The 26,163-nt window shown below is 40.7% G+C and overlaps 1 protein-coding gene across 1 annotated transcript in view; it reads left to right on the forward strand.

The window, feature by feature from the left end:
• ST8SIA1 (ST8 alpha-N-acetyl-neuraminide alpha-2,8-sialyltransferase 1) overlaps positions 1 to 26,163 on the forward strand; it is a 125,945-nt gene that overhangs the window by 61,870 nt on the left and 37,912 nt on the right. The window contains exons 3-4 of the mRNA XM_075160736.1: positions 5,939 to 6,048; positions 12,104 to 12,196. Coding sequence (XP_075016837.1) covers positions 5,939 to 6,048; positions 12,104 to 12,196 — 203 coding nt within the window. The remainder of the gene's footprint in view (positions 1 to 5,938; positions 6,049 to 12,103; positions 12,197 to 26,163) is intronic.

Here is a 26,163-nt window from a genome sequence, read left to right on the forward strand (position 1 = left end):
TAATACAGCTTTGTGTGAACACAAAAGTATTTACGAATTATATGGCATTCAGTAAATCCACCAGTAAAGTATTAACGTGGTTTCTTAGTATGTTGAAATGCAAGTATCTTCCAGCCCACGACATTCGCTCGAGATCTATGATATGGAAAGGATTTTCTCCCTTTCCAGCACTTGTACACAGACGCTTTCATTCTAATCCATGTTTCTTCTGTTTCTCTATAAAAAAGTAAGTTCTAAATTATTGTTAAAATTTTAGATGCATTTCAAACTTTGTGCAGTTATTTCAATCAGTAACTACAAACAGAAAGGCCATCCTGAAAACAGGTGTATGAAAGAAAATGTCTGAAGTTCCGAATTGCTACATGCAAGACCTTTTAGATAACAGTGCACCCAATTTGAAAGGAAATCTTCCTGAAAAAAAGTCCATCTTTTATTTTTCAAAATTTTCAGTTTTCACTAAAAAAACCCCAAGCCCTAACCCTAAGCATTTTTTGGTGGAAACAGTTACTTTCCTGAGAAAATAACAATTACTTCTAAAGGATGGAAAGAAGAACGTCAGCTGTCTCGCTGTAGTGGCGTAGTGTGGGAGGTGGGCTGAAAAGTCCTCTCTCTTTTAGGAGGAGCAGCTCCTCCTGACCTCTGTGATGTTCATTATCTTGCCATCAATAGTTTCTCCTTGCTCTGGGCTCTCGTGCCTGGGTCAGGGCAGGACTGGAGCAGTTTGGCGGAGAGGAGCGAGTGAAATGCAGGGAACCAGAGCCACCTTCCACATTCCCCTATAGAGAATACCCTGTCCCTGACGTTGATGTTTTTTGGAGCCGGTTGCCATCAAGCTGTCATGTCTTGACAGCTCTGTAGGAGGAACAAAAGGCCCATCAGACCGAAGATGATTTGTGAAAAATGAAGAAGGAGCATTTGCCACCCCGCCATGTCTGACAGTGTAAAAACCAATGCCAGGTTACCTGTGGCTGACACACAGAGAGTTATCCTTTAAAGTGTCAGCTGCTTCCTTATGCAAAGGTGCAAGAAAATGTTTTATTAAGAGCGGAATTTGGCTTCTCGTTAACTCTCGGGGTTTTGCTGTCTCTTTAGGAAAACCGGTAGAACAACGCCCTTCTCGTCAGGATGCTGCTTTCTCAAAAGGGACAGTAAAATCACAGCATCTCTTGCAAATTCAAAATGCTTATTTAAAAAACCATTTTATTCTAATTTATGTTCTCAGTGTTTTCATTGTTTTTGACATTTTCAGCATTACATCAGAGGCTGAATACTGTAATTTTTCCTGTTTTCCCAGTAAGAACTTGGTTGCTGATTAAAGTCTTTGGCAGGGAGTGGGCAAAAATTAATGCATTAACAACCTAACAATGAAATCAAAGTGAATTAGAGTAGCATTATCTAAAATAAATTGTATTTTGTTAGTACTGTGTAATGTTCTTTTAGCTGATGACAATGATTTATTTCTACTTAGATGAATGATGAAACTAATCAGTGAATTGCTGGATAGATGCTTTGTTAAATTAGTCCCATATTCAATTGGGAGTCTTTAATCTATTGCTTTGTGTGCTTATTTGTCATTGAATTCACAGGGGGATGTGCAGGTTCTTCCTTCATTTACATGAATATGAACTAGAACATCTTCATTGATTACCAGTGGAGTTTCATTGTGTTAAGCCAGGGAAAATGAGACAATGGGGCCTTTCCGTCTTCGGTTTTGTTTGGCGATGCCTTTTAAAAACCACCTTATGAAATCCTTTTTAAAATTATTTGAAACTTACTTTTAAAGGGAATTCATCCTGCTTATTTCCAATATGCAAGGTGTTTTTAGTTAACAGTATTTGCAAATGCTGTGGTAATGATTGCTTAAAAATGGAGGTGAGTTGGTAATTTATTTTTACATTTTCTCTATTACAGTAGATTAACTGATGCTGCGCTATTTTTTCTAGTCCACCCACAAGACTCCGGCTGTTCATTAAAATTTTATGAATGAAGAAATAACAAATGTGTTGACAATGAAAATAACAGAGTTTCAGGAAGCTAATATTAATGGAAATGCTTTTGTTACAACTTCACAGTCCAAAGCCAGCATTTTTCAGGCCAGCTTACAATTCTAAGGAGAAAAACAACTGAGCTTTTTGTGAGCATTTAGCATAAATGATAGCTGGGTCCCCACAATGTGAGAACTTGTATGCTGTTAACTATGAACTGACGGTTTGCCTAGAAAAGAGTTACCCTGTGGGAGGTAAAGAAGGAAAGCATGAGAAGGATTTTGTAAGTCCTGTGAAACATATTTTGCCGGTAATAGAAACCTAGAAGCAAACAAGGGTTCACTATATAGTATTATCTCCAAATAGCACCATCACCTTAAAAATATAACACTCTTGATTGAAAATTGCCTCTTACTGAAATTACAAGTAATGCCCAAGTCTGCTTTACCAGAAAGTAAAACTGGTTTAATTCTGGAGCAAGTTGTAGCATTCTTCTAACCCTTCAACCCCAAAATAACATTCAAAAAACCTGAAGGCAGATCACCCACACCATGAAGATAGCATAAGATCACTTGGCATGAGGAAACAAATCATTATTGGAGTCCATCTTTGATGTTTTTTACCCTTAGAGGAAAAAAATAACTCCAGGTCTTGATAATTAATTAAATATTAAATTCAACCTTAAATCCACAGTGCGTACCCTGACAAGCCAGCAGTAGGAACAGCTAGAGGTTGCAGGGAAACATCTTGAAAGCCCAGTAGTGATGTGGAAAGCTAGTAACAAGCTGAGTAATTCTACTGTGTGTTAGGGCTGGAACTACCTTTTGGTTAATTGTGTTGCAATTTTGCTTAAGCTGTTTGCACCTCCTATTTTGGGCGGCCCAAAGGAAGGAATGAGCTGAATGCTTATGGGAAGTCACAGAATGAAGCCCACAGCATTTTAGCTTTGAAGAGCCTCTAAGTGCCTTTATCTGTGCTATCTGTCCCATGAGCATCCTTTGGTTGTGGAGGGGAGGGACGCATGCCATTGCACTAACGTCCTGCAGCGGGTTGGGTATGCTGCTGCTAACTAGATGACAGGATGGTGATTGCCCAACAATTTCAAAGCCCAGGAGCCTGTTCCTTTGAAAGAGGGAAAAGAGAAATGCCTTTTGTAGAGAGAAAAAGGAGCCGTATGTTTCATAGTCGCTTAGGGGCAACACTTGAGTTTAAGGCTTGTATGATTTGTGTATGACCAGGCAGTTTGTTTGGACAGAGAGGCTCAGGGCAAAGTTCCTGAAATGCCCCTGCAGTCTCAGCAATAATACAGATCTGCGTTTTAAATGTTTGAAGAAAAGTCATGTTCAAGATAACAAATGCAGGTTTCTCCCAGGTCATCCTAAGCAATTGCTCTTCATTAAGCTCAAAGCAGCTGAAATCCCACCAAGCAGCGGGGACACTTACTCCTTAGGCCTTTACACCCCCCCAGCCCCACCTCGTGATGGTACGGGAACTCGGTCTTTTGCATAATGTCTGTAGAAAGTTTGTAAGTATGGTCTTCTGGAAAGTGCATCCGTTGAACATTCTGAGCTAAATGGTGGCATGTAGACTCAGTCTGATGTCTGTGCCATGTCCTGAATTTTCAGTACTTTGCTGGGGGAGGCAAAAGCTTCCGTGGGCTCTTGTGGGCATGGTGGCTTTTCACAGAGAACTGTGTTCAGTCTGGTTTTCCTCCCATGTCCATAGAGCGAGTGGACTTCTTCGCAGGTTAGGCAGAGGGACAACCACCATGGTGATTTTATCTGCCCCTTCTACTTTCCGTTGGCTCCCTCAAATCACCCTGGCAGCCCTGATCTTGCTCTTTTGTTTCTTGGACTCTCTGAAGGACGAGAGTTTCAAAGCTTCACATGCTTTTGGAAACAAAAGTATGTATGCAAATAACAACTAATATTATCATCTTTGAGCATAACAGGATATAAGCCTCCTTTGAAGAACAGCAAGTCTCTCAAGCAATATCAAAGGCTGTTTGCAACTCACAGAATTTTGAAGCATTTAGTAACTCCTAAATGTTTATTTTGGGGGTCTAATGCCACTCAACATGTACTAAAGCCACATAATTTATGTGACAGAGTGTCCACAGCTCTTAAAAACGAGAGTTAATGGCTGCTGCCTTTGTCTGTGATTTGTCACAGCCTTGCCTTTGTATAACTAGCTCTCTTGGAAGGAGCTTTGATATATCTTGAACAAGAAAAGTACTGTTATTTATAAAACATATCTCTTCTACATTTCCTCTGATTCCCCTCCCCCTCACTTTACTGAGCATGTGAGCTCTCATTTGGTCAGGGTCACCTCAGAGATGAGATGTCCTTTGAATTTCAAGATATGCTCCTAGTTCAATAACTGTGTAAATTAAAAAATGTTCTTGAGAAGGCAGATGCAGGACAAGAATGCAGCTGCATACTTAGTATTGCTCTGCTGTGCTATCACTGGGTTCTTAACTGTGGCTGGGCCTCAGGAAACTAAAATTTACTTTTCTGCTTTAGCATATCTTAATCCAGAGTTAGGATAAGCAAAATGCTTTAATGTTTTTCATTAGAAAGCAAGTTGTGGCTTTATACTAACTGAATGGAATCTAGTTTTCTGAGAAAGGAAGATAAAGCAAATAAATCTAAGGAAGAAAAGAAATAAGAAATTAGAAATAAGTCCTAACAAATACAGAGTTTGTGCTGTAACGCAAGGTCTGTTTTCTGGACCATGTACACTGTCGTAATGCCTGGTGAATACATGATGCAATGTTAGACGTTGCTCTGTACACATAAGTGAGGACAAGTGCTGGCACCGTTCCACCTTGTCCTCCCGGAGAGGAGACTTGTTTTGCGATGCTGCATCCTGTCACCGTGGTATTTGCATTCTCGGAGGCCTGTGCAGTAACTTCTGGCTCTACTGCAAAGACAGGTTTTGACAGGTTTGATAAATAAAAAATCCCTGCACAATTTTTTGCATGAAGAGAATACTAACTGTTGTATTGTAGACAAATTCCATTCTGTAACTAAATCACCCTGCTTTAAATTCACATGTCTTTTCACCACCTTTTTTTTTTTTTTTAATTAATATGCTGGGCTGCACTGATGCATTGCGTGCTGTTTAAATGACTGTCCTGACCTCACTAAAGGTGAATGACTTGGGGCTGACAGGAAGATGTCCCACTCATAGTTCTGAGATCCTCTGCAATGAAGACGACTATACAGATCTAATTTATTACTGTGTTTGATGCATAAGATAGAATGACAATTTGACCTTGCACTTTAATGCCCTGCTAAGCTGCTACAACAGCTGCTTAGTTAAAATGGTCCCTTTCTAATTTTAATTTGTGCTGTGTCTGGGCAGCTGAGTGTTTAAGGAGCTGCTGTCAAGCTCTAAATATCTCTGCCTAAGGCTTCGGAGTGACCTGTCCCAGCGACACAACCATGGAGGGAGTCAGGGTGACTTCTGATTCCCAGTGCCCTTCTGTCATCACCTTGTTCCCTGTTCCTTGCTTCCTTTCTTCCCCAGAGCTGTCTTTTGTATATCAGCTCAGGAAGGTCACTTTCATGGATTTTTTTTTTTTCTTCTTTTTTTCCTGGCTGTCTTATTTCCCCCGTGACCTTGCCGCTTGGCTAGAAGGCTCATTCTGACCTGACTGCCTGGCTTGGTCAGTATCTGCATCAGGACTTCAGGCAGTTTTGGTTTTGCAGAGATGTTGTTATCTTCTGTATCACGTTTGTTGCATCCTGGTTTGGGGAGTGGGGATAAGAACTGTCCTGTGTCTACTTACCAGCTAATTTCTGTACTTTTTTTTTTTCCCCCTAGCTCCTAATTCTCCCTTTTCTTTCATCACTTTGGGCCCTGCCAGCTCCCCGGGTTCTCCTGGAGCGGCTGCTACAAAGATGTGTGTGTTCTCCTCTGTAAAACCGGTCCTTGTTTTGTGTTGCTAGGCTACTCCCTTCCAGCTGCCACTGAAGAAATGCTCCGTGGTGGGAAACGGTGGGATCCTGAAAAAGAGCGGCTGCGGCAAAAAAATAGATCAAGCAGATTTTGTCATGCGGTAAGACAGAAACCTCAATGACACATTGTCTCCCCTTCCCCCTGCTAAGTCTTGGACTTTTCAAAGCTATTCAGTTATGATTAATCAATTATAATTTGCCTTGTTTCCCCCCACCCCCACCCCTTTGCAGGATGCTTTACACAAATGATTTGGGTAAAAGTGTGAGCAGAGGCAACAAAGAGAGTTTTGACTGGCTTCTGCAAATGTGTGTGTAGTGTGGGGGCAGTCTGCAGATGGATGGGTTAAGGTTGTGACAGATTGTGCAGTGTCACAGAGAGGTACTGAAGAGCTGCTTTTCTCTTTAATTATGCAGTGTTAGGCAGGGTCTGATACTGCACTGTGCTCTGTCTTCTGCAACTCTAAATGCCATTGTATGCAACCCATTGAACTCAAGATGAGTAGGTACTGATTTATGGGGCAAGGCTTAAGAAGTAAGTTGGAACAAGCTAAAATGTTCCGGTGTTTTTTTTCCCTCAAGACTGATTTGTGGCCGACTGTCTGAGGAAAGGCGAAACCTCTTTCCTTGATGCAGGTTTTTTGGGATTCCTCACATTTCCTTTCCCTCCAGCCTTCCTGAAGTTGTAAGAACCTGACAGGAGGGATGTTGAACCAGCTACTGCTTTTGTGATTGAATTTGGCACTTTCTAGGTCTGCATTCTTTAAGGAAGAAAGACAGAAATTAGTTCCTCCCTGTTAAACATGAACAAGAAAAACATTGTGGGGGAGAAACTAGACGAATGCTCCCAAAGAAGTGAGAAATTGAGTTTCTGTAGGTTTTGAGATGGATGCATAATGAACACCCACTTTAGCAAGTCTCCTTATTAGATCCTGATGGCTTATTATAAAGCCATACAAATTTGCTGCAAACCAAACAGTATTACTGTAATTTCTGGTTTGCATCTCAAAGACCAAAAATGCCTTCAATGTTAAAGCAAAGAAATACAACAAACTAAAGGCAAAAGGAAACGTCTACTTAGAGCATTCACAGAAGAGAAGACGTAAGGCACAGGGGGAGAGAGGCAGTGTGCTGATTGCCATTACTGCAAAACTCCTTAGGTGTTCCACAGACTAAATATAAGAAACTGCAGGGTATATACCATGGTAGTATTATCTAGATGCAATGGGAAATGGAAATGCTGTAGGAGCAATCAGTTACAAAAACAATAGAAACTTTTTTTAAAAAAACAGCATTTGTTGTAGCTTGATCAGAAAAATCCTTTTCTCTCCAGGGAGGGTAAAGCAACCATTATCTGTACAGAACTTATTTCGAATCGGAAATAAGTGAGAGGGAAAATCCTGCAAAAATCCCAGTAGCTGCCTGCAGGCTGTATTGTATTAGTGATGTGCAGCCATATTTATGGAAAATGTTTCAGTTCTTTTGGCTTAGAAGCTAATACACCACTGGGAGAAAATATTTTTATAGCAGGTGGAAGGCAGGATTTAGTTGATCTTTTCTAAATCTGACTTCTATAATCTGAGACCTGAGAGAGAAAGAGCACAATAGTGACTTGCATAACATCTTTCTTTTTTTTAAAAAGAAATTTGTGTAATATCTTTAAAGTATTTCCACAGTGTGAAATGTCATGCCAGGTTTTGCCCTTGTTCTTTTCTTCCATTCACGTGGTTTTTCATTTCACTTAAGTGTATTTCCATAACCTCTGACTGCAGCCATCTTCTCTGGTATATTGTAATCACTAAGGTTAATTAATGAGTTTAAACTCCTCTTGTTGCTGAGCATCTTCTACAAACACAGTTGTACCAACATAGAGATTAAAACAGCAGCAGTTTTCATCCCCTAAGGCATAGCACACTGCATCTGCAATGAAAAAGGTGCATCGTATATGGGCTACATGTTTAGGTAGTGTGGTTATAATAGGCTCTTCTGATACCTGGCTGGTTTTCAAGTTTGTAATCCTTATTTCTAAGAAAAAATTTGGATTTGCCCTCTCCCTTCCTGCTAACGCTTATTTTAAGAGAGAAGTGTTGGATAGTAAACCCTAAGCAATGTTTTTGTCTGTATTTTGACAGAGGAGACACATTTTCTTGGCATTAGATTTTGAAGAAATATTTCTACATCTCACAATTCTCCCTTCCCCCAAGCACTTTCCATGGCTCTGCTGTGGTTTGTACGTTTCCCAGAGAGAGGGTTTCCCCTTGTAAAACAACAGGGGATTGCGGGGAGTTCTCCAAGCTGTTTGCTGGTGAATTTATTCCAAAACTAGAAGCAACTTGTCGCTATTTCAAGTTGACTAGTGGCTGTCCTGGTTTGGGGAGGCCAAGCTGTTATCTTTTAATCATGCTGTGCCATGCCACCTAGCCATAGCAGCCTAGGTGGAGCTGGGGAGGTTAAATATGGTGGCACTTTGGGTTTTGTAGACAAGTCGAGAGAAACATGGCTTTCAGCTGCCTTATGCAGTTATTGTCTTGACATTGGCCAAGGTGCCGCAAAGGAATAAAAATGAATGTTTGCAATTACATATTAAATTCATGTTAGTCCCTAGTGTTTAGTGTGTGTACATATATAACATTCTGAAATAGCTAGATAGTCACATAGCATCTACCAAGTGCACATGCATCAGCCAAGTTGCCTGGATTCTCTGCACCTGCGGGACATGGACTTCTGCCTGGGCCAAACCCAGAAGAGCCGTTTCTGCCCAGTGAGGGTTGAAGGATCTCTCTCATTTTACCCTTGTAGCTGTTTCTACCTATTGAGTTGGAGGTCTCAGATGTGAAAAAGGCACACAAGAACTACTGTGCCTGTTGATGATTTTTTTTTCCCACCTAAAGGCTGGGTCTAAGTCAGTCTAAGTGGGTCTAAGCCTAAGAGTTCCGCTCTTCTGGTTAGACTCATGTCAAAAATGCTGGCCCAAAACGCTGTCCTGGTACTTCCTTCTTTCCTGCACATTCACGTACTTACTCCTCAGTACCAGGACCAAGAATAAGATAATTAAAAAGGCATTTCTTAGGATGAATCTTTTGTTTCTTGGTGTGTTCCTCACTTGCACAACACTCGGCACTCTGCTGACCTGTTCAAGAAAATAATCTGAAAGGCCAAGAAGTTTCTGTCAACCAACTGATTTCTTACTGAGCTTCCTCTGGATACTCGGGCCGTTTCTTAATATTTTATGCAGAACAAGCTGGGGATGAGATTTACTGATGAAAGGATGTGTTTAAATAATGCATCTGGGACTGGCTTGTGAAAGTAATTTAATTATTGAGATGTTAAGATGATAAAAACTAGGGAGAGATCTTGGTCCTTCATACTGCTTTTAAATGAACTTCAACCAAAAATGGCTTCTTAAAAGCTTGCCCTATGAATTTCTGTTTATTCAGATCAGAAGGCATTAAACTGTAATCTGCCAGTGGTTGTTTATGCCATCCCTCTGCTCTGAGGCAAATCACCTATATATCTTGCTTCACAAATATTTGTTTGACCTGCCATTGAAACTGCTACTGAGAGGGTTTTTACAACCTCTCCAAATAGTATTAATCTGATTAATTTGTATCCTACCCAGTGCAGGTGCAGGAAGCAATCTATTGCAGTCTTTTTTATTTATTTATTTTTTTATTTTATTGTAAACCTTTCTCGATTTTTAAGGTTTTATCATTCTTTATGTCTGGGAATTAAACTTCCCCTATGCTTCTAGTCTTTTTTTGTTTTCTCCTCAATGATTGCATTTTCTGAAACTTCTTATTTTGCTTCCTCTTTTCTGGCTTCTTTTTCAGTTGTCTAGCTTCTCTTCAATTGTGGTAGACCAAACTAGAAGCTGTTTCCTATCTGAGATCTCAATACATTGTACACATCTTAACAAATGTAGTCATGAAAAGGAGAAAATTTTATTTTTCTTGGTGAATGTGGTTGAATTCATCTATGTTCCATATAGGTGGGACTTTGCTGTCCTTCTCCTTGGCATTTCCTGATTATGTGAATTTAGGAATATGGTTTTGAGAGCTGGTATTTGTCTGCAAATAAATGAAATTAGCACTACTGTGTTTTTTCTTAGGGAATGTGGGATGTTTTGCATTAACAAACATTGCAGGGAGTATACCGTGTGCACACTAGTGCCCTCTCCGGCACTGACCTTGCACAAAACCATAACACGTGGAGATGTGGCTGGGAATTTGTGCAGCCTCGTTTGCTGCACTCTGCTGTCGCAAGCGCCTGGATACCTTCTCTGAATGCTGCAGAGGTCAGTGAAAATGCTAACGGAGGCAGCGACTGCTGTGGAAGCAAGGGCTTTCCTTGTGACGAGGCTGATTTTCCCAGCGTGGTGGAAGAGTATGGCAATCTGTAGTACAAGAGCCCAACAGTTTCTGCAGTAGCCCTGGAAACTGCCACCGAAACTGAACCATAGCTCACTTCACCAGCTCCCGCCTCTCACTAGTGTAGGAAATGGGCCTCTGAATTATTAAGATAAAAAAATCGGGTAAGCAACTCGTCGTTGTTGGACTCAAGGGTTTCATGACTGACACCGGCTGGCTGGAGGATGCCCGCAGAAGAAGTGGAGTGCTACAGCGGGTTTAATGGAGAAGCCGGTGAGAAAAATGACATAGATCTTCACAGGCCTAAGACCTGCAGCAAAGGAAGCCGTGTCTCCCTGGTACAAAGAGAAGTCATGAACATGAAACAACACCTCTCTGCGCTGCTGCCTGCCCTCTTCCAGTGCTGGGGCCTTGTCCTTCGTGGGGGTGGTTGTCTGCAGAGCTTGGAGGAACCAGGGGCTGCTTGACCCTCTTCTGTAGGGCCAGCATTTGCTCAGCACACGCTCTGGCTGGGAGCAGGAAGAGGCAGGAGCTGGCGCCCGAGCGTGCCCCTCGCCTTTCCTTTCCTCGTGCGCTCCGTCTCTGTGCTGCGCCTTTCCAGCGTGCTGCAGAGAAACAGTGAAACCAGCACGTGCAAATGGGGATGTCTTGGTTCAATGGTTAAACTTAAAAATTGGAGGGCAAATTTGGTTATGGTAGAGCCCAAAACTTTACAAAAAACAAACAAACAAACAAAAACCCCAACAAAACTCCCAAACCCAACAACACAAAAAACGGAAAGTCTTCTTCTGAAAAAATTCCAAATTCTACTTTTCTCTGAGAACCTTGGTTTCATTTTTGCCCTTTGAGCATTAAAAATACTCTTCATATGTTTGATTTTAAAAATTGGACAAATTTGAAATGAAAAATATTGTTTTGACACCCATTTTTGGTGTAATTTCTATGTATTGAGTAGATTTCTCCTGATGGTAATTTCTGGAGCAGTGCATAGGCTTGGATACTGTTGGAATGTATTTTCATCTTTATCTACGGCACCTTCCTTCTTCTCCTAGGTCTTTACTACAGAGCATTTAGGACTGCTTGTTGTCTGGAAGTTTCTCTCTACTACTGTTTTTTGGAGTCTTGGCTCTCTGCTTTCCAAAGTAAATTTGCTCAGTCGCTTTCTCTTGGTGACGTTATCAACCCACCCACCAGAACAAGACTGTGAGCAGAACTGAGATGCACATATTTTAATAGCCACTTAGAAGTTTTCTCTGTGTTTTCTTGGTAAATTCTGTACACTGAAGATACCCTGCAGTGTAATAATAAAAATGCTAGTCGCCCATTGTTTGCAAGACATGTAATGCTTGTAATACCATAGAGTGGTAACAGTCTGGAGCCTGATACTGGTAAACAAGACAGAACAGAGTGAAAAACAGAACTTTAAAAGAGTTTGGAAAAAAAAGTCTTTGCTATAGATAGTAACGGCCTCTTCCACAGCCTTTCAGCCTGTCGGAAATGCCAAGTCTGTGTCTTTGTTTTTGCTTAGTAGTTACATAAGATCATCTCTGCAAAAGGTTTTATTTCTACATTTCCCCACAATTTGGTACAAAAATGTCCTATTGTGCTTATAGGTGTGGTACAGTAGGGAACATTTGTAGCTTGGTTTAGTATTTATACAGCACTTTCACATTTTCTGACAGCTTGCTTTTTTTTTTTTAAAAAAAAAAAAAACACCCGCAAACTTGCAGATTAAAAAAGACTGAGGTTGAAGCCTATCAGTTTAAAATCTTGACTGTCTTTCTGTGCACAGGTGCAACCTTCCTCCTCTATCCAGTGAATACAGCAAGGACGTTGGATCGAAAACCCAGCTGGTGACTGCAAATCCCAGTATAATTCAGAAAAGGTAGAGAGCATGTTGTTCCTTCTCTGGTCAGGGGAAACAAAAAGAAAAATGCTTCATCTGTGTTATAGATATTAGTGCATCAGAGTTATGTTCTTAATGGTCTTCTGATCCTGGAAAAGGATCTGGAAAAGATGAAATAGGCAACATTTTGATGTTAGGTGAAATAATTCAAGACTAAACCCCTGCTCCTTTCACTGTAAGCAGGGAAACTAAGGGAGGCTGACTTTTACAGAACTATTTCTTCTACCATACTCCCTTCAGTGCTTCCAGCTCCCTCCCTTTACCATGCGCTGGGCACGTGCCAGAGGTGTTCTGGCTGCTCCCAAGCCAGGCACGTACTGATGGGTGGCCCAAACTACTCTGCCGGTCAGGCCAGCTGGCTGCTGCATCCCACAGTTAAGGAAGATGCTAATTTGGGTTTCTTTTTGCTTCACCACCGATAACCTCTGCGTCCTTACTGTCTTTGTATTATTTGTTTGATATTGACTTACGGGTACAAAAGTGGTTAGGATGGAACTGATTGGCAGGTTGTGATCATACAAGCCTCGCTTTCTTAGGAAACAGGGACAAATTTTTGTTGTTTAATTATTAGAGTCGGTTGAAATTTTCCAAATGTCAGTAGCTGATGAGACAGGGGAAGGGGGGGGGAAGTCAACGCCATCTCTCTGATTTTGCCTTCCTGAATTTTAATTGCTATGTTATTTGTTTATCACCCGGAATGAGGTAGGCTGTTCTCAGGCAGAACAAGATCTGGTAGTAACCTGCCATGCTCACTGAAAAACACAGAGAAAAGGCATAAATCAAGGGGATGAACAGGAAATGATTAGGCATAAAGAAATGTATAATGCGGATACTGGGAGGTGAAGGATTGTGAAAGGAAGCAAAGCAGGGAAATAAAATGAGTAACAGAAAGCCAGGTGTTCTAGAAAGAAGAAAGGCACAGACTTGGAAATGGATGTTTGATGGTATTTAAATGTAATATTTTTCCCCTCTATCAGGAATTGAAGGGTTCTCTAGTTTTGTGTGTGGAAAAGATGACAGTCTTTGACAGAGTAGAAAAGAGAGGGCGGGCAAGAGGGAAATGGAGTAGTAGTCAGCTTCAAGAGCTGATTCCAGGCATAGTGTCTGAATAGGAGAAGGCACAGAAGTGCTTCTGGGATGAGATCAAAGCAAACCAAGCAGAATTGGCAGAGGATGGCACCAGGTGCCAGGCAAGAAGAGGGAGCTGCTCGGGGCAGTGGACCTGAAGGTGGGGAATCTGAAAATCCTGTGGGACGTAGATGGCTAATGAGGTTGATTTAAGAAGTGGGATGAAATGGCTGGAACATCCCATCAAGGAAAAATCAGTTTGGCCGTGGCATTTTGGATAACATGAAGAGGAGCAGTGTGAAACATAAAGCTTACAAAGGATTTTACAGTTGTCAAGGCAGGGGATTATTAAACTCATGGATATTTATTTTGCACCCTCCCCTCCATCAAGGCCTAGAATGGAAAACTCACTGTACTCAGTATTTTTGAACAGAAGAAGAAAAGGAAGACGAGTTTTAGTGGTGCTACAGGGAGACTATGGAGCTACACTAGAGAGACTGTGGAGTTATCCAGCAAGAAGGAAGGGAAGGAGTGAGCAGGTGGTTGAAGAAGCAGATGGAAAAAGTGAGATGCTACTTTGTGAGAGGGGGATATCACAAGGAGGAGTGGAGGGGGAGGGAAATGGGAAAAGAGAAAGGGAGGAAGGAATAGATGGGGAACAGGAAACGGGATTGTGTTCAATGTCAGTTTTCAAAATGAGTGGACTATAACTGCTATGCAAGACCTTTGATGAGAAAGTAATGTGGGATGTATATGCATGTGTATTGATTAGGAGGAGATATACAACCAGTAACTGAGAATGACAAGGAGAACAAATTCATAGCGCTGAAAATTGGCAGAAACCTCCTCTGAGGCTTGGAGCTCTTGAGAGATCTGACACTTTGCTTCCTCTGCCTGGTCAGGAAGAGATTTTTTTTTTTAAATAATATTTTACTGATGTTTCCCGTATGCTGTCCAAACTCATTATTTTACTTCCTGTGTGTTACGTTAGAGTTGGAAAAAAAGGTTAAATCTTGGAAGTTAAAATAGAAAAAAAGACTACTACTCTGTCAACAAATGATCCATTTCTATGGAAAGAAGCTTTTTAAGGAATTAAGACTGCCTATAAGTCCAGACTTTCATGAAATTCAAGGACATTCAGATTGGTGACTGATATGTATCTGTTTCTAAGCTATAAGTTAACTATCTTCACATAACGGTATTATTCATTATCATTCTTGCCCTCTCCTTTTGTCCTTACTTTAAATAGGTTGATATTGATGAGGCTTGACATCTCAATTATCTCTCAAGTGTGTTATGGCAGATTTAGTGAATTGGTCCTGCAACACCATTCATGGCTTCTAAAAGATTTATCCTTACCAGATAATTTATGATTAGGCATGTTGGATAGGGCAAAGTTTTCATACCAGGTATGTGGAGGCAGTTTTCTGTGTTGTTCTAAAACCAGAATTATTGCCTTTAGAAAACTTAAGTTGTTGGCAGTAATTATTGCAGAGTGATATCTGAGCTACCACCATTTCCTTTTAGACTTACAGCCTTAGGATGGGAGAGTCAAGATTTTAATCTGAGAGTACATTGAGTTTAGAGATACCTTCTAAACATTGCCGTTTGCAGAACTTAGAGATCAAGTTCCTACTCCGTTTTCAGCAGGAAATGTGACTGTGCAGGTAGTACAGTTTTCACTTGTAAAATATTGTGCTCAGTTCTCACTGGGGTTTGAAAAACAATGAGGAATTTCCTACCCTAACTTTGCTTCATATAATACAAGAGTACTGACAATAGTCGTATTGTGATAGAAATTTCCCTGACTGACTAAGAGGATGCATGATGCCTGCCCCAGTTTCTTTTTTTGTCTAAAATATTTCACAGGCATCTCCCTTCAATGAATATTGGAACTTTGAGCCTGTGTAAGACTCCTTTTTCCACTTTGTATTCAAAATTTACTTCTCTGTCAAACCCTGGTTTGAGGTTGAATTGGGATTAAAATGTTGCATAAAGCTACTCCTGGGGCCACTGCGACCTCTCCCACCTCTCCCCCCCAATACTGTTGAGGGACTGCAAAAAGGTTGGTATCTTTGATGTTTCCAGTTCATTCCCCTGCCACCCTAGTCAGCATGGCCTTATCTGTAGGGAACCACTTTGTAGGCAGAAGATTATTCTATATTTGTTCTGGTTTTTCTTCTTTTTCCATAAGTAACTGCTGTAAGTCCCTGCTAGGAAAGAGGCAGTGCAGTAGCAAGACCTGTGATATGCCTACAGCCGTTCTTAGGCTCGGGGAAAAATCAACAAGGTTATGTCATTTACAGTGATTGTTTCTATATTCTGAACACTCGTCTACAGCTGTGGAGAGGGACTAGTCAGTGGTTCACACGTGAACATAAAAATGCTTAAATAGGTAGTGATGATTTTCGACCAGTGGCATAAGATTTTTGACTAAGAAATGCAAAGAGTTACTATTTGGGATGTGGATATTATGTGTTTCTGAAGTCACTGGCTCTGGGCTGTTTAATTGCAAATTCTAGCAATTTCTTCCATCTTCAACAACTCTTGCAAAGTCAGATAATAATACTCTTACCTTTTGTCTAAACTTTTAATTAAATCTGCAAACAAATGCTGTTTGCAGTAATCTTCCTTTGTAGTCACCATGTCTGCTTACTCTTTCTAACCCATGCACACATCTATCATCATTAATGTGTATATAATAGTCCAAATAGATGGTTTCCCAGCATTCAGCAAGTTTCAGATTGACTGATGTTTGTTGGTGAGTATTTTATCTACGAGCTGCGTGAGTGTTTCTGACCTGTGTAGAAACAATCTCATTAGAAAATGGCACGCCAACTATGGTAGCGTTCTTTATTCGCCACAATTCAGCATCAGTATAACCGACAGAAGCCCCCGAGGTATGTAAGACACACCTCCCAACACTGTCTTTGAGACGTAATCCGGTAATCGGTTGAATTGTGTGAAGCTCTTCCCCCTTCTCCGTTCAGGGTGCTGTATTTTCTCAGGACTGATGGTGCTGGAAGGAAGACATGTTGCACTTGGGGGAGAGCAGGCAGTCGTGCAGCTGCTCTGGGGGCTGCTGCTGCTGCTGCTCTCAGCTTGAGGAGCAGATGGTGAGGGGGGACCTGGGGTCGCTGCCCTCGCAATCCCCTCTGTATGATGAGTAATTAGATCTGCTCCTTTCCCTAGGGGAAACCCTTCTCGCCTCTGAAGGGAGAGCTCAGACTCTTTTGCTACCGGAGCCCTCCATGCTGGAAAGCACATCAGTCCGTGGCAGGGGCAGAGCGTGGACTGATGCCGCTGGTCTAGCGGGAGAGGAGAGCCCTGCTGCTGAAGGGAAGAGCCAAGGTGCCCTTCCCCACCTCCATCTCTCCTCTGCGGCTGCTTTGGTGCCGCGCAGGTCCCTGAGCGCGGGAGCTTTGTGCGTGCAGATGCTGCAGAGCCAGGCTCTGAGGCAGAGCTCTGCCGCCCCTGTTTGATGAGCTCTCCCCTCCTCACGTCAATCCACTTGGATGAGGACCGGGTCATTCCTGTATGTGTTTAGGGCTTTGGAGGTTACTGTAATTAGGTTCATTACGAAAATTTCTGTAAAATACCTGTGCTGTCAGAGACAGGGTGAGGGTGTAGGTGATCCGTGTTTCTGCTCCTACAGTGTTTCTACTAGAGCCTGCCTTGTCGCTTTGAATACAGAAATAAGTGAAGGGTTAGTTAAGGTGGTATCAATCTTCATTCTTTGAAATGTGGATATTTTTATTTAAGTCTTCATAGTGGAGTCTCTCAACGGTTGTATAACATTGCCAATGGAAATAGTCTGACTGAAACTTGGATAACCAGATTTAGGATCAGCCATTACACTTCGCAGCTCAGTATGAACTTCCATCACTGAAAGTGAACATTTTTTTTCAGTAAATTAATTCACTTTTTTGATCTCTGCGATGTTTGACAAGTTTTTGCTGCATCCAGTTTCCTGCACTAAAGCAAGATGAAGGAATGAGACTAAAGGCTAACAAATGCAATTATTCTGCCTCTGAGCTTTGAAATGTCAGTTAAATATCGCTGTTGTTTATTAGGTTCCCACGAAATTTGAGTGGGATTAAATTTGCTTTCCAGTTCTCCCTGCATCTTAGAGCCAACTAATAATCTTTCCTGGAGACATCTTTGAATCCAATTGACTTAAGCCATTAAGAATGAAAAGATGGAACTGAGGCAATTATTTAATTTGATAAAAGCTTCCTTCATCTTTGATTAAACAAATGTACAATATTAAGCCTGTTGCTGTCACTCATGAAAATGGTACATGGGAATTCCTCTTGACTATGTCTCCATGTAAAAACTATATATTCCGTTCCTAGGTAGTTACATTTTAATTTGGTAATTGCAAAAGATCAGAAAAAGAAAGAAAAAAAAAACCCACCCATAAAATAAGTCATTGAAGGAAAACCCCTCTTGCTCATCTTGTCCTTTGTTTAGGAGTCAGGTGATGAGAAGATCTTTCCTCGTAAAGTCATTTAATCACCAGATTTTAAATATTTCACATAGAGGCTCTTCTTTCATTCCTGGTATCTGAATATATTTCAGATTATTTCATTGAGAAGTACTCCAAAGTGATAAGAATCGCTGTTTTCATTCACATTGCAAAACTGCCCTTTTATGTTCTTCTGCAAGAGTCTGTGAACATCTATGCCAACAGCAAGGGGATAAAATTTCTGGGAAGCACTTCTTTAGAGGCAAGACTATAATAAACCCTTCTGTATATGGAGGTTGCGTGGAGCCCCATTTGTTGGTAATCAATCTTTTCTCTTCTCTAATACAAAATTCTTTTAAAAGCTTTAAATTTATTAACAACTGAAGCCTTAGTTTCCCTCTGCGAGGAACACCTATTTTTGTCCTCGTTCAAACAGAAAAGGAAGCGAAAGCGTGGTGATAGAGAGGACTTGCCAGTGTTACCACCAGGCCAAAGGCAGAGCCAGGAAAAAAAATCCAGAATTTGTGACTGGCTTTTGTGATTTATTAGCTGATGAACAGAAATATGTGGAGTTGCAACAAAGCCATGCTGTGATTAGGACAATTTGATGCTATTATTATATGACCCCATTTAAATCAATGGGTTTTACTTTCTTATCCATCCCCTCTCTCTATAATTTCCAGTGTGTACAGGATTATAATCTATTTTAAAGTCAGAAAAGTATATAGAATATTTTAAAAAAATGCTAATCTATTTTGTATTTTTTTCTGCTTTTTACAGATGAGATTTAGATAATTTTTCCTTTGAAAAGTTGCAGAGTTTGGCTGCAAAGTCATCTAGAAGTGATCTAGAAATCATAACCTATGTAGGGAGACTTATGTGGAACAGTCTTTTGCAGTCAAATCAAACATTGCCAAATAATTTAATTCATTTGAATTAAACCCCATATGTACAACTCCAATTTAAAGTCAGCTTTTGAAATCATAGCAGTATATCAGTCTCCCTGAAAAGCATCTATCTTCCCACTACAGATGTGCAGCCAAAACCAAATGAAGTGGCACTGCAAGCATTCGAGTTAGAATTCAAAGGTATAATGAAAAATTAGAGAAGCATTCTGAACTAAACAGGAAGCTATGCAGAAAAAACAAATGTAGAGTCCTCCACGTGGGGAGGAATATGCGAAAAACTGGGGGAGTTACTGGCTGTGGCATTTCTACAGAAAAGAAGCAGGCGGTGTTAGGTCAGTGACTGAGCAAGAATAGGCAGTCCTACTATTTAGATAACAGCAAATGCTGTGTTGGGTTATCTAAATAAGTGTAATGCATGAAGAGATATATTTAAACTCAACTATGGCCTCAGCTGGCGTACTGTACTTGGTTTTGGCACCATGTGGTTAAATAAGCCCCAAATCCCAAACATGGAGTGTCCACTGCAAGCAGCAAAGAGCAGGAAGAAAGAGAACTATGAAGCCTAAGCCCCAAGGAAAGGATTGTTGCATCTAGAGGTGTCTCAAAATATATCGGTGGCTTCAAAGAGAAATGTCGGTTGCTGTTGATGAGATGAGAAACAGTGGGCTGAAATCTTGGGTTAGGAAAATGAGAGTTGAGAAGAAAAGTTATTAATCTGGTAGGGGAGAAGAAAGGAGAAGGGAAAACTGTGGAGTGCTGTAACAGTTCCCGGTGGTGGGGTTAGCTAAGGTGGTGGAGGTGAGATAATACCTCATCAGCAAAAGCGATCGCTAGATACTAGGAAGAACTTCCCAGAGAGTGCTGTGAAATCCATGTAGCTTTTGCTTAAGTACAGGTCAGATAAGTCGGGCTATCCAAGTAAAATCTCCCCTGAGACAGAGAGCAGGTAAGTTGATATTTTGGGCAACTGTCTGTTCAATTAATCTCTAAAACTCTCCAGATTACAGTAATTTAAAGGGCTAATTGATAATGGGATGAAATGGGAAATTATAAATGAAATGTCATGAAATTATAGTTTGATGCTTTCTCTTAAACAAAAATAAATGTTTTATTAGGGATCATCATAAAGCAGAGAGAGAAGATATCGGGATTAAAATAATCCATTTGGATTTCTGATTGAAAAGTCCTCAAATTTCAATTCTAATGTGTGTTTATTGTAGAATTGGAGAGGAATAGGATGCATTATCTTACATGCGCATTTGTATATCTCCTACCTTAAACTGGGATTCTGATGATAATTGTAGTTATCTCTATTGTGAATGGCATTTTAATTGCAAATCTTTGCCTTACCAAAATCACCAGTGCTTGCCCATATGTGCTGATATTCATTAACACATTGTCTCACACATTTTCATTTTCTTGGCAAAGTCATTGCAGGAAGACTGTTGCTTTTTGGTTTGTTTTTTTTATCCCCACCTCCTGCTGTCTTCTTAAGACCACTGTATTGAAGAGTCTGCCAGCAGTACCAACCAGAAAGACAACCAACTGTCTGATTTTCCATTATTAGGTTTGTGAAATGGGAAAGCTATATATGTCCTTGAGCAAATAATGCGCTTAATTAAGGTGATTTTTTTTCATCCTTATATTGCTGCAGTAGGACTTGATATGAGAGCTTCTAAGTCCTACTACCAGTATGTGCCATAGCGTACCCAAGTGCCTCAAGTTTAAGTATGTGAGTAATATCTTCAAAGTCAGTGGAATAACTTATATGTGTTTTGCTGGATCAAGCAATTTAGTGTCTTGTATGAGCGACCCAAGTTTGTTGAGGGTAACAACCCAAAAGATTTTTAAGTGCCTAATCCTAATCTTTCTTTGGTCTTTGGCTTTAACCCAGATTTTTCTACCACTATCCCATCTCTTGAATTTTTTTCAGATATTGATTGGAAAGCAAATATCTTTTTTTAAATGAAGATACAAGGCATCCTGCAATCTCAAAGACTGCAAATAATGAGAACACAGAAAACTACTACTTCTCTGCAGTCTGTCAGATTGTGACATTCCCACCTTTTCTTTTGTTCCCATCTCTAAAAAATAACTTTCACTTTTAACAGCATCTGCAGCTGTGTGATCCCCTAAACTTCAAATAAAGCCTCCACATTCAGGAGATGGTCGCAGGAGTGTAAGAATTAACCTTACGGGCTTAGTCACAGGCCAAAAGCTTTAGGTTAAGCATAGGTGTCAAAGAAGCAGAGAGGTTAATTAGTATCTATTTTCTCATTAAACAGTGGAGGGGATTGCTGGGAATAAAATAATCTATCTGAGAAGACTGGTGAGTTTTATTCCTCTGCTAATCTCTGCTGATGTGTGCAGATTGGTGAGATCCCAGCGCTGCTGATCTCAGGCAGCGGCCGACGGGCTGTGCGGTAGGTTATTCAGCAGTCTTCAGTCTGGGCAGCAAGGTAGGTCAGGAAACCAGTTGCTAGGTTGGTCAGCAAGAGCTTGTGCCTTAGAAGCCTCCTCCCTGTTTTTACTTTTGCACTCTCAACTGGGGAGGACAAGATCTGGCCAATCATTTTCAGACAGAATTTGTTATAATGAATGCCAAAGTATTTGAAATGTTTTTCTGCTGACATTTTAGTTTTCATAGTCAACATTTCCATTCATATAATGTCTGGAAAGATTTGCTTGTTTGAAAGCAATGTTTTTCTCAATAAAAATTTTAGGATATTATTTCAATGTGAATTTCAGTGAGAAGTCTAAATCAGTAGGACTTAGAATAGATACTGAAGGAAAAGACAAATGGAGAGAGAAACGCCAGTGTGGAGTCCTTTAAGGGAACAGATTCTCTCCTGGTGTAAATCACTGTAGCTCCCACTCCAGTACTTTACACCCACCAAAAACCTGACTTGGATTTTTTTCTCACGAGGGAGGGTTGGCTCTTGCACTCACGTAGCTTTTGGCTGGACTTGCTTTCCAAGCCAAAAAATCCCAGAGGGTGTGGATGAGACAATCCCTTCTTCCCAGTCTGCTCTGGGGTCCGGGCAGCCTTCTCAGCCCACCCTCCGTGCTGGAAGTATGGCCTGCCCTTTGAAGAGGACATGTAGGCAAGTTGATTTGTTGGAAAGCATCAATACTAAGAGGCTGCTGGCAGAGGCAAGGCAAAAGCTGATGCTTCATAGCTAAGCCATTTGGTGTAGTTTTTAACTGGAGAGTTTTCAGCTCTAGGTACCAGTGCTAGTTCTGTTCTAGCCAGCTGGCACCATAGATGCTAGCCAGTGTGGAAATCAGAACACCTTTTTGACCCATAATTGGCTCTTTCTCATAACTGGGTTAGTACCAGCATGTGTAGATATTTCAGCACCATCATCTGTGGTCTATACATTTACTGTATAGACTTAGCGAGTTGCCAAAGTGCACGTCACTAGTCATGAAGATAGTCTCACAGAAACCCCCAAATTACTCCTAAACAGTCCACACTGAAAGAAAATCCTGTTACATCCCAGAGAAATATAAAGATTTGTTGACATTTGTTGTTTTTCAAACTATTACGCTCCCCCTAAGCTGGATGTGCAGTTTAAAATCTAGGAGTGTGAGGTTGTGACTCATGAAACGTTTTTAATAAGCAAAAACTGAGCTGATTAAAAGGACAATTGGCTTGAGTCAGAATGTTAAAAAACTGCTGTATCTTTCTTACAAAAGGATGCTGTTAAATTGCTAGAAATGAGTCATTGTAAGCACTAGAGAACATTTTTCATGATCAGCCTTTTATGTACGATAACAGAAATAGAATAATTTTCAGTGAAAATACACCTCCAAGTAGAAGCGGCTTTATTTTACTTTATAGTGAAACTGCTATTTTTCTGAACAGAACAAATCCACTTGTAAAAATTGGCATTTGCATTTTATTGCTTTTAGTTTACTTCTGTAGAAAATTTGGGAAGTTGACAGCTGTCAAATTAGTGTTTTCCTTACATTTGTTTAGATGAACGTTTAGCTATAAAGATCCTTGGAGGGTGATACACTCGCTTGGTGATACACTGTGACTGAACTACTGGATCATTTTGTGCGTAGGAAGGTTGGTTAATACAGTGTGAGAAGGCGTGGGGTTATCAGCGAAGGTCGGCTGCTCTGGTTAGCTAGGCAGACACGGGGCTTTTGGTCGGGTTGCTCTTCAGGGCCTCTTCCTGGTGCTGGTTCCTGCCAATATTTCATGGTTTCTCAGAGCAGAGGAAGAATCTGTGGCTGGAAAATTGAAGTCAGCTGTAAAAGGATGCCTGTTGCTCTCCGCATGACACAATTTTGGTGAATACTAGCAGCTAACCCTGTCTCTGAGATTTTATGAAGATCTGATGCTGAGCACTTCTACCTTATCTCTAAAACCAGGAGGAAATACGCTATTGCTTCTAAGGGAAAGGAGAGTGTAGTCAGGAAAGCTTTCTGAACAACAGTCCTTTGAAGAGGAACTGCTGTAAAAAGTTGACTGTAAAGGGATGAAGAGAGGATTATAAAGAGGAGGCAATGGGAAAAGATGTCTTCCTCTTAAGGACCTCAGAGTTTTCCTCCTTCAGGGGAGAAGACCAGTTTTAGATTTTATGATACCATGTTTATTCCCTGTCCATTCCTCTGCACAGAGCAGGTCATGACAGGAGGCTGTAAATAAAGGTAATGTGCTGGGGGAAGCATCAGCACCTTTGAAAGCACTGTGGGGTGACTGCCCTCCTCTCTCATGCTCATGTCCACTGTTCTGACCAGCTTGTCTGCTGGCAAAGAACAACTGGAAGAAAGATTTTTGCCGATAAACCTGTATAGATTGGGCAGTAAAATACTCAAGAACATACACCTTCCCAATAACTTCATGCCTATGGCTGTGACAGAGGCATATGAGGGAAGAAGGGGACGAACTCAACTCTAGATAGACACATCTGTTCTCCAGCAGTGCTCCTCATATTAGATGTATGAAAATATCTGTGGGGTTATTGAACTTGGTGGCTGCTTTGAGCTAGAGATACAGCAGGGTCTGTTGTCAGTTGAGGCACTGCTGTCTTGGAGACTGTCTCCAAGATCTGATATTTTTTCTAGTGAGGCACCACTGACGAGGAGGGAGGAACTACCAGTTGCCTCTCTTTCATGTAGTGTAGTAATAAAGAAATTGTACATTTTATCTTACTAACTCAGACATTTCCTGCCTTGCTTTATCTTTGCAGTTTCCTGTGAGGTACAGCTGCTTGTATGTTCTTTTCTGGAGGGCTGATGCTACTTAATATAGCCTCATCCCCTTTCTTTTTTAATGCTCCATATTAGGAGCTGGATGTTGATCCACTATCTTTTATTATTTGCTTACTGTTTGCCCTTTCTATTCCTTGGATTTGCTACTCTACATACAAGAATTGGTTTTGAAGGAAATGTATTTGAAATGTTAAAAAATGAATTGGAGAGGTAGGAGGAACAGAGCATGAACAGCAGAGGGGAAGAAACAACCTTTTAAAAGTACCTGCACGCTAAATTGAATCTTTTATCTTTTATAGTTTTTTTATTTTCTTTAGTTTCTCTGTGGGATGACTGAAGGGTAACAAATCTGGTCATTACATGATAAAGTTAAATTTGTGATTCATGAAATTCCAAACAAGAATTTTGCAGTAAAATTCTTAGAAATTGCTAGAAATTTATTAAAAGTGGAATAATACAACACCTGCAAGGCAATACTCTGATATCATTGAGGAAACTAGCATTTGAGAAACTGTAATACGCTGAAAGAAAGAGGAGGACGTAGGCTAGAGCAAGTCTAGTGCACGATAGTGAAGGAGTCAATACAGAGAAGATAAACATTTAGTCTTAACCAAGGGTTCAGAAGTGAAAATAGAGAACAAACAGGTTAAGGGATTTTTAGGTAAACCAGAAGTTAGAGAGATCTGTAGAAATTTTTTTCAGGAGTTTGTAAGTAAATAGCCAGAGCAGTATCAGAACCACTAAGGAATGATCTTTGGGACTATTTTTTCACATGTTCTCAGTGAATGGTAAAAAAGGAAGAGTAGTACCTGTATTAAGAGAGTGGGAAAAAATGAAGGGCAGAAGGAATTAGTTATTGTAACTTAGTTTAGTACACGGAAAGAGAATGGAAATGCTTAAACACTAAAGGAAGTATCTAGATGTTCAGAAGGCCTTTCACAGAAGGTAACAAAGAAGTTAAATGGCATCATCATTGAGCAAAATATCATCGGGGACTGAAATCTGTTTTTCAAAGCCAAGGAGTGCAAGGTATGGAAGTCAAATTTTCAAGTCTGTCTCGGAAAGTTGTGAGCTTCTTCTGATACTGATTGATTTATGTTCTGTAAGAAGTCTTGAAAATTGTAAATGGCTTAATTCTGACAACTCTGGAATGTGTTTGTAAACTTGGAAGCAGGGGGAGAGGAGGAAGAAAGCGTCGAGCAGCTCTACCCACAGACTCATTACTGTTCATTAAGAGGTCTTTGGAAGAAATGTTCTGATTTTATTGTAGAGATGTCTGTGTTTCACTTGTATGCAGGCTGACAGAATGAACAATTAGGTAACTGTGTATATGCAAAATGGGTAGAGTATTTATGGAAGCCAGCATTTCAAAATGACATAGCAGGGATAAAAAGACAGGTGAGTTTTTTTACCAGAATGGTCCTGTCTTTGTATTTCTCTTATGAATTAGTTAAATTTGTGAAGAAACATAAACTCAAAACTGAAGGATTCAGTTAATATATGACCAAGTCATGGTCTATTCCTGGAAAACTCTTTGGAGACCTTCCAGGAGGAGCAGTATGGACAACAAGGGGATACAATGGGTCGTTTTCTCTTTATTCATCATGCCTAGAAAGAGTTTTGCTTCCTTTGTTGGTTCAGTTTAGGGATACAAAAGATAAAGTCTGTAGGGAGAGAGAATATTCAATAAAAATATAGCCAAGCATTTAAGCACACAGAAGCCCTTCCACAAAACATAAACAAGAAAAAGTACCAAATTAACACTAACAGTTCTGAGAACTATTTCTGTTTTTTACGATGAATCAGCTGATCTAAGACACTACCTCTCCCTGTAGATCTTGCCTTGTGTATCTGCTGGGGAGGTAAAGGCATAGATCTTCTTTCAGTTCTCCTCTGCTCCATCCATACCCTGGCAGTGTAGCAAGAGTAATGCTCTCAAGTGTTGACCTCAGACCCACAGAAGTTAATGAAGCCATGCCCACATTGCAGTGAAAGAGCTGCTTCCAAAGCAGATGGAAGCCAGGGTATTGCTTCTGTTCTTCTGGCAGCCTGAGGCTTTTCTTTCATGAGTGTTTTTGGTAATGCAAGCCTGATTTGGTCCAGAGGACACATTTTGGCGACACCTGAAGTTGGACTCACAGATTCATACCATAGAAAAAAGACAAGCCTGGTCTTGAAGGTGGTCCTGGAGTAGCCAACAAGAGACGGTGAGTCGTGGTTGCAGAGGGTTCCTTTAAGGGTTTCCCTGGGCCGTGGGGGAGGGAAGAAAGTGTAAT

Source organism: Calonectris borealis, chromosome 1 (genome assembly GCF_964195595.1).
Source record: "Calonectris borealis chromosome 1, bCalBor7.hap1.2, whole genome shotgun sequence".
Taxonomy (NCBI): domain Eukaryota; kingdom Metazoa; phylum Chordata; class Aves; order Procellariiformes; family Procellariidae; genus Calonectris; species Calonectris borealis.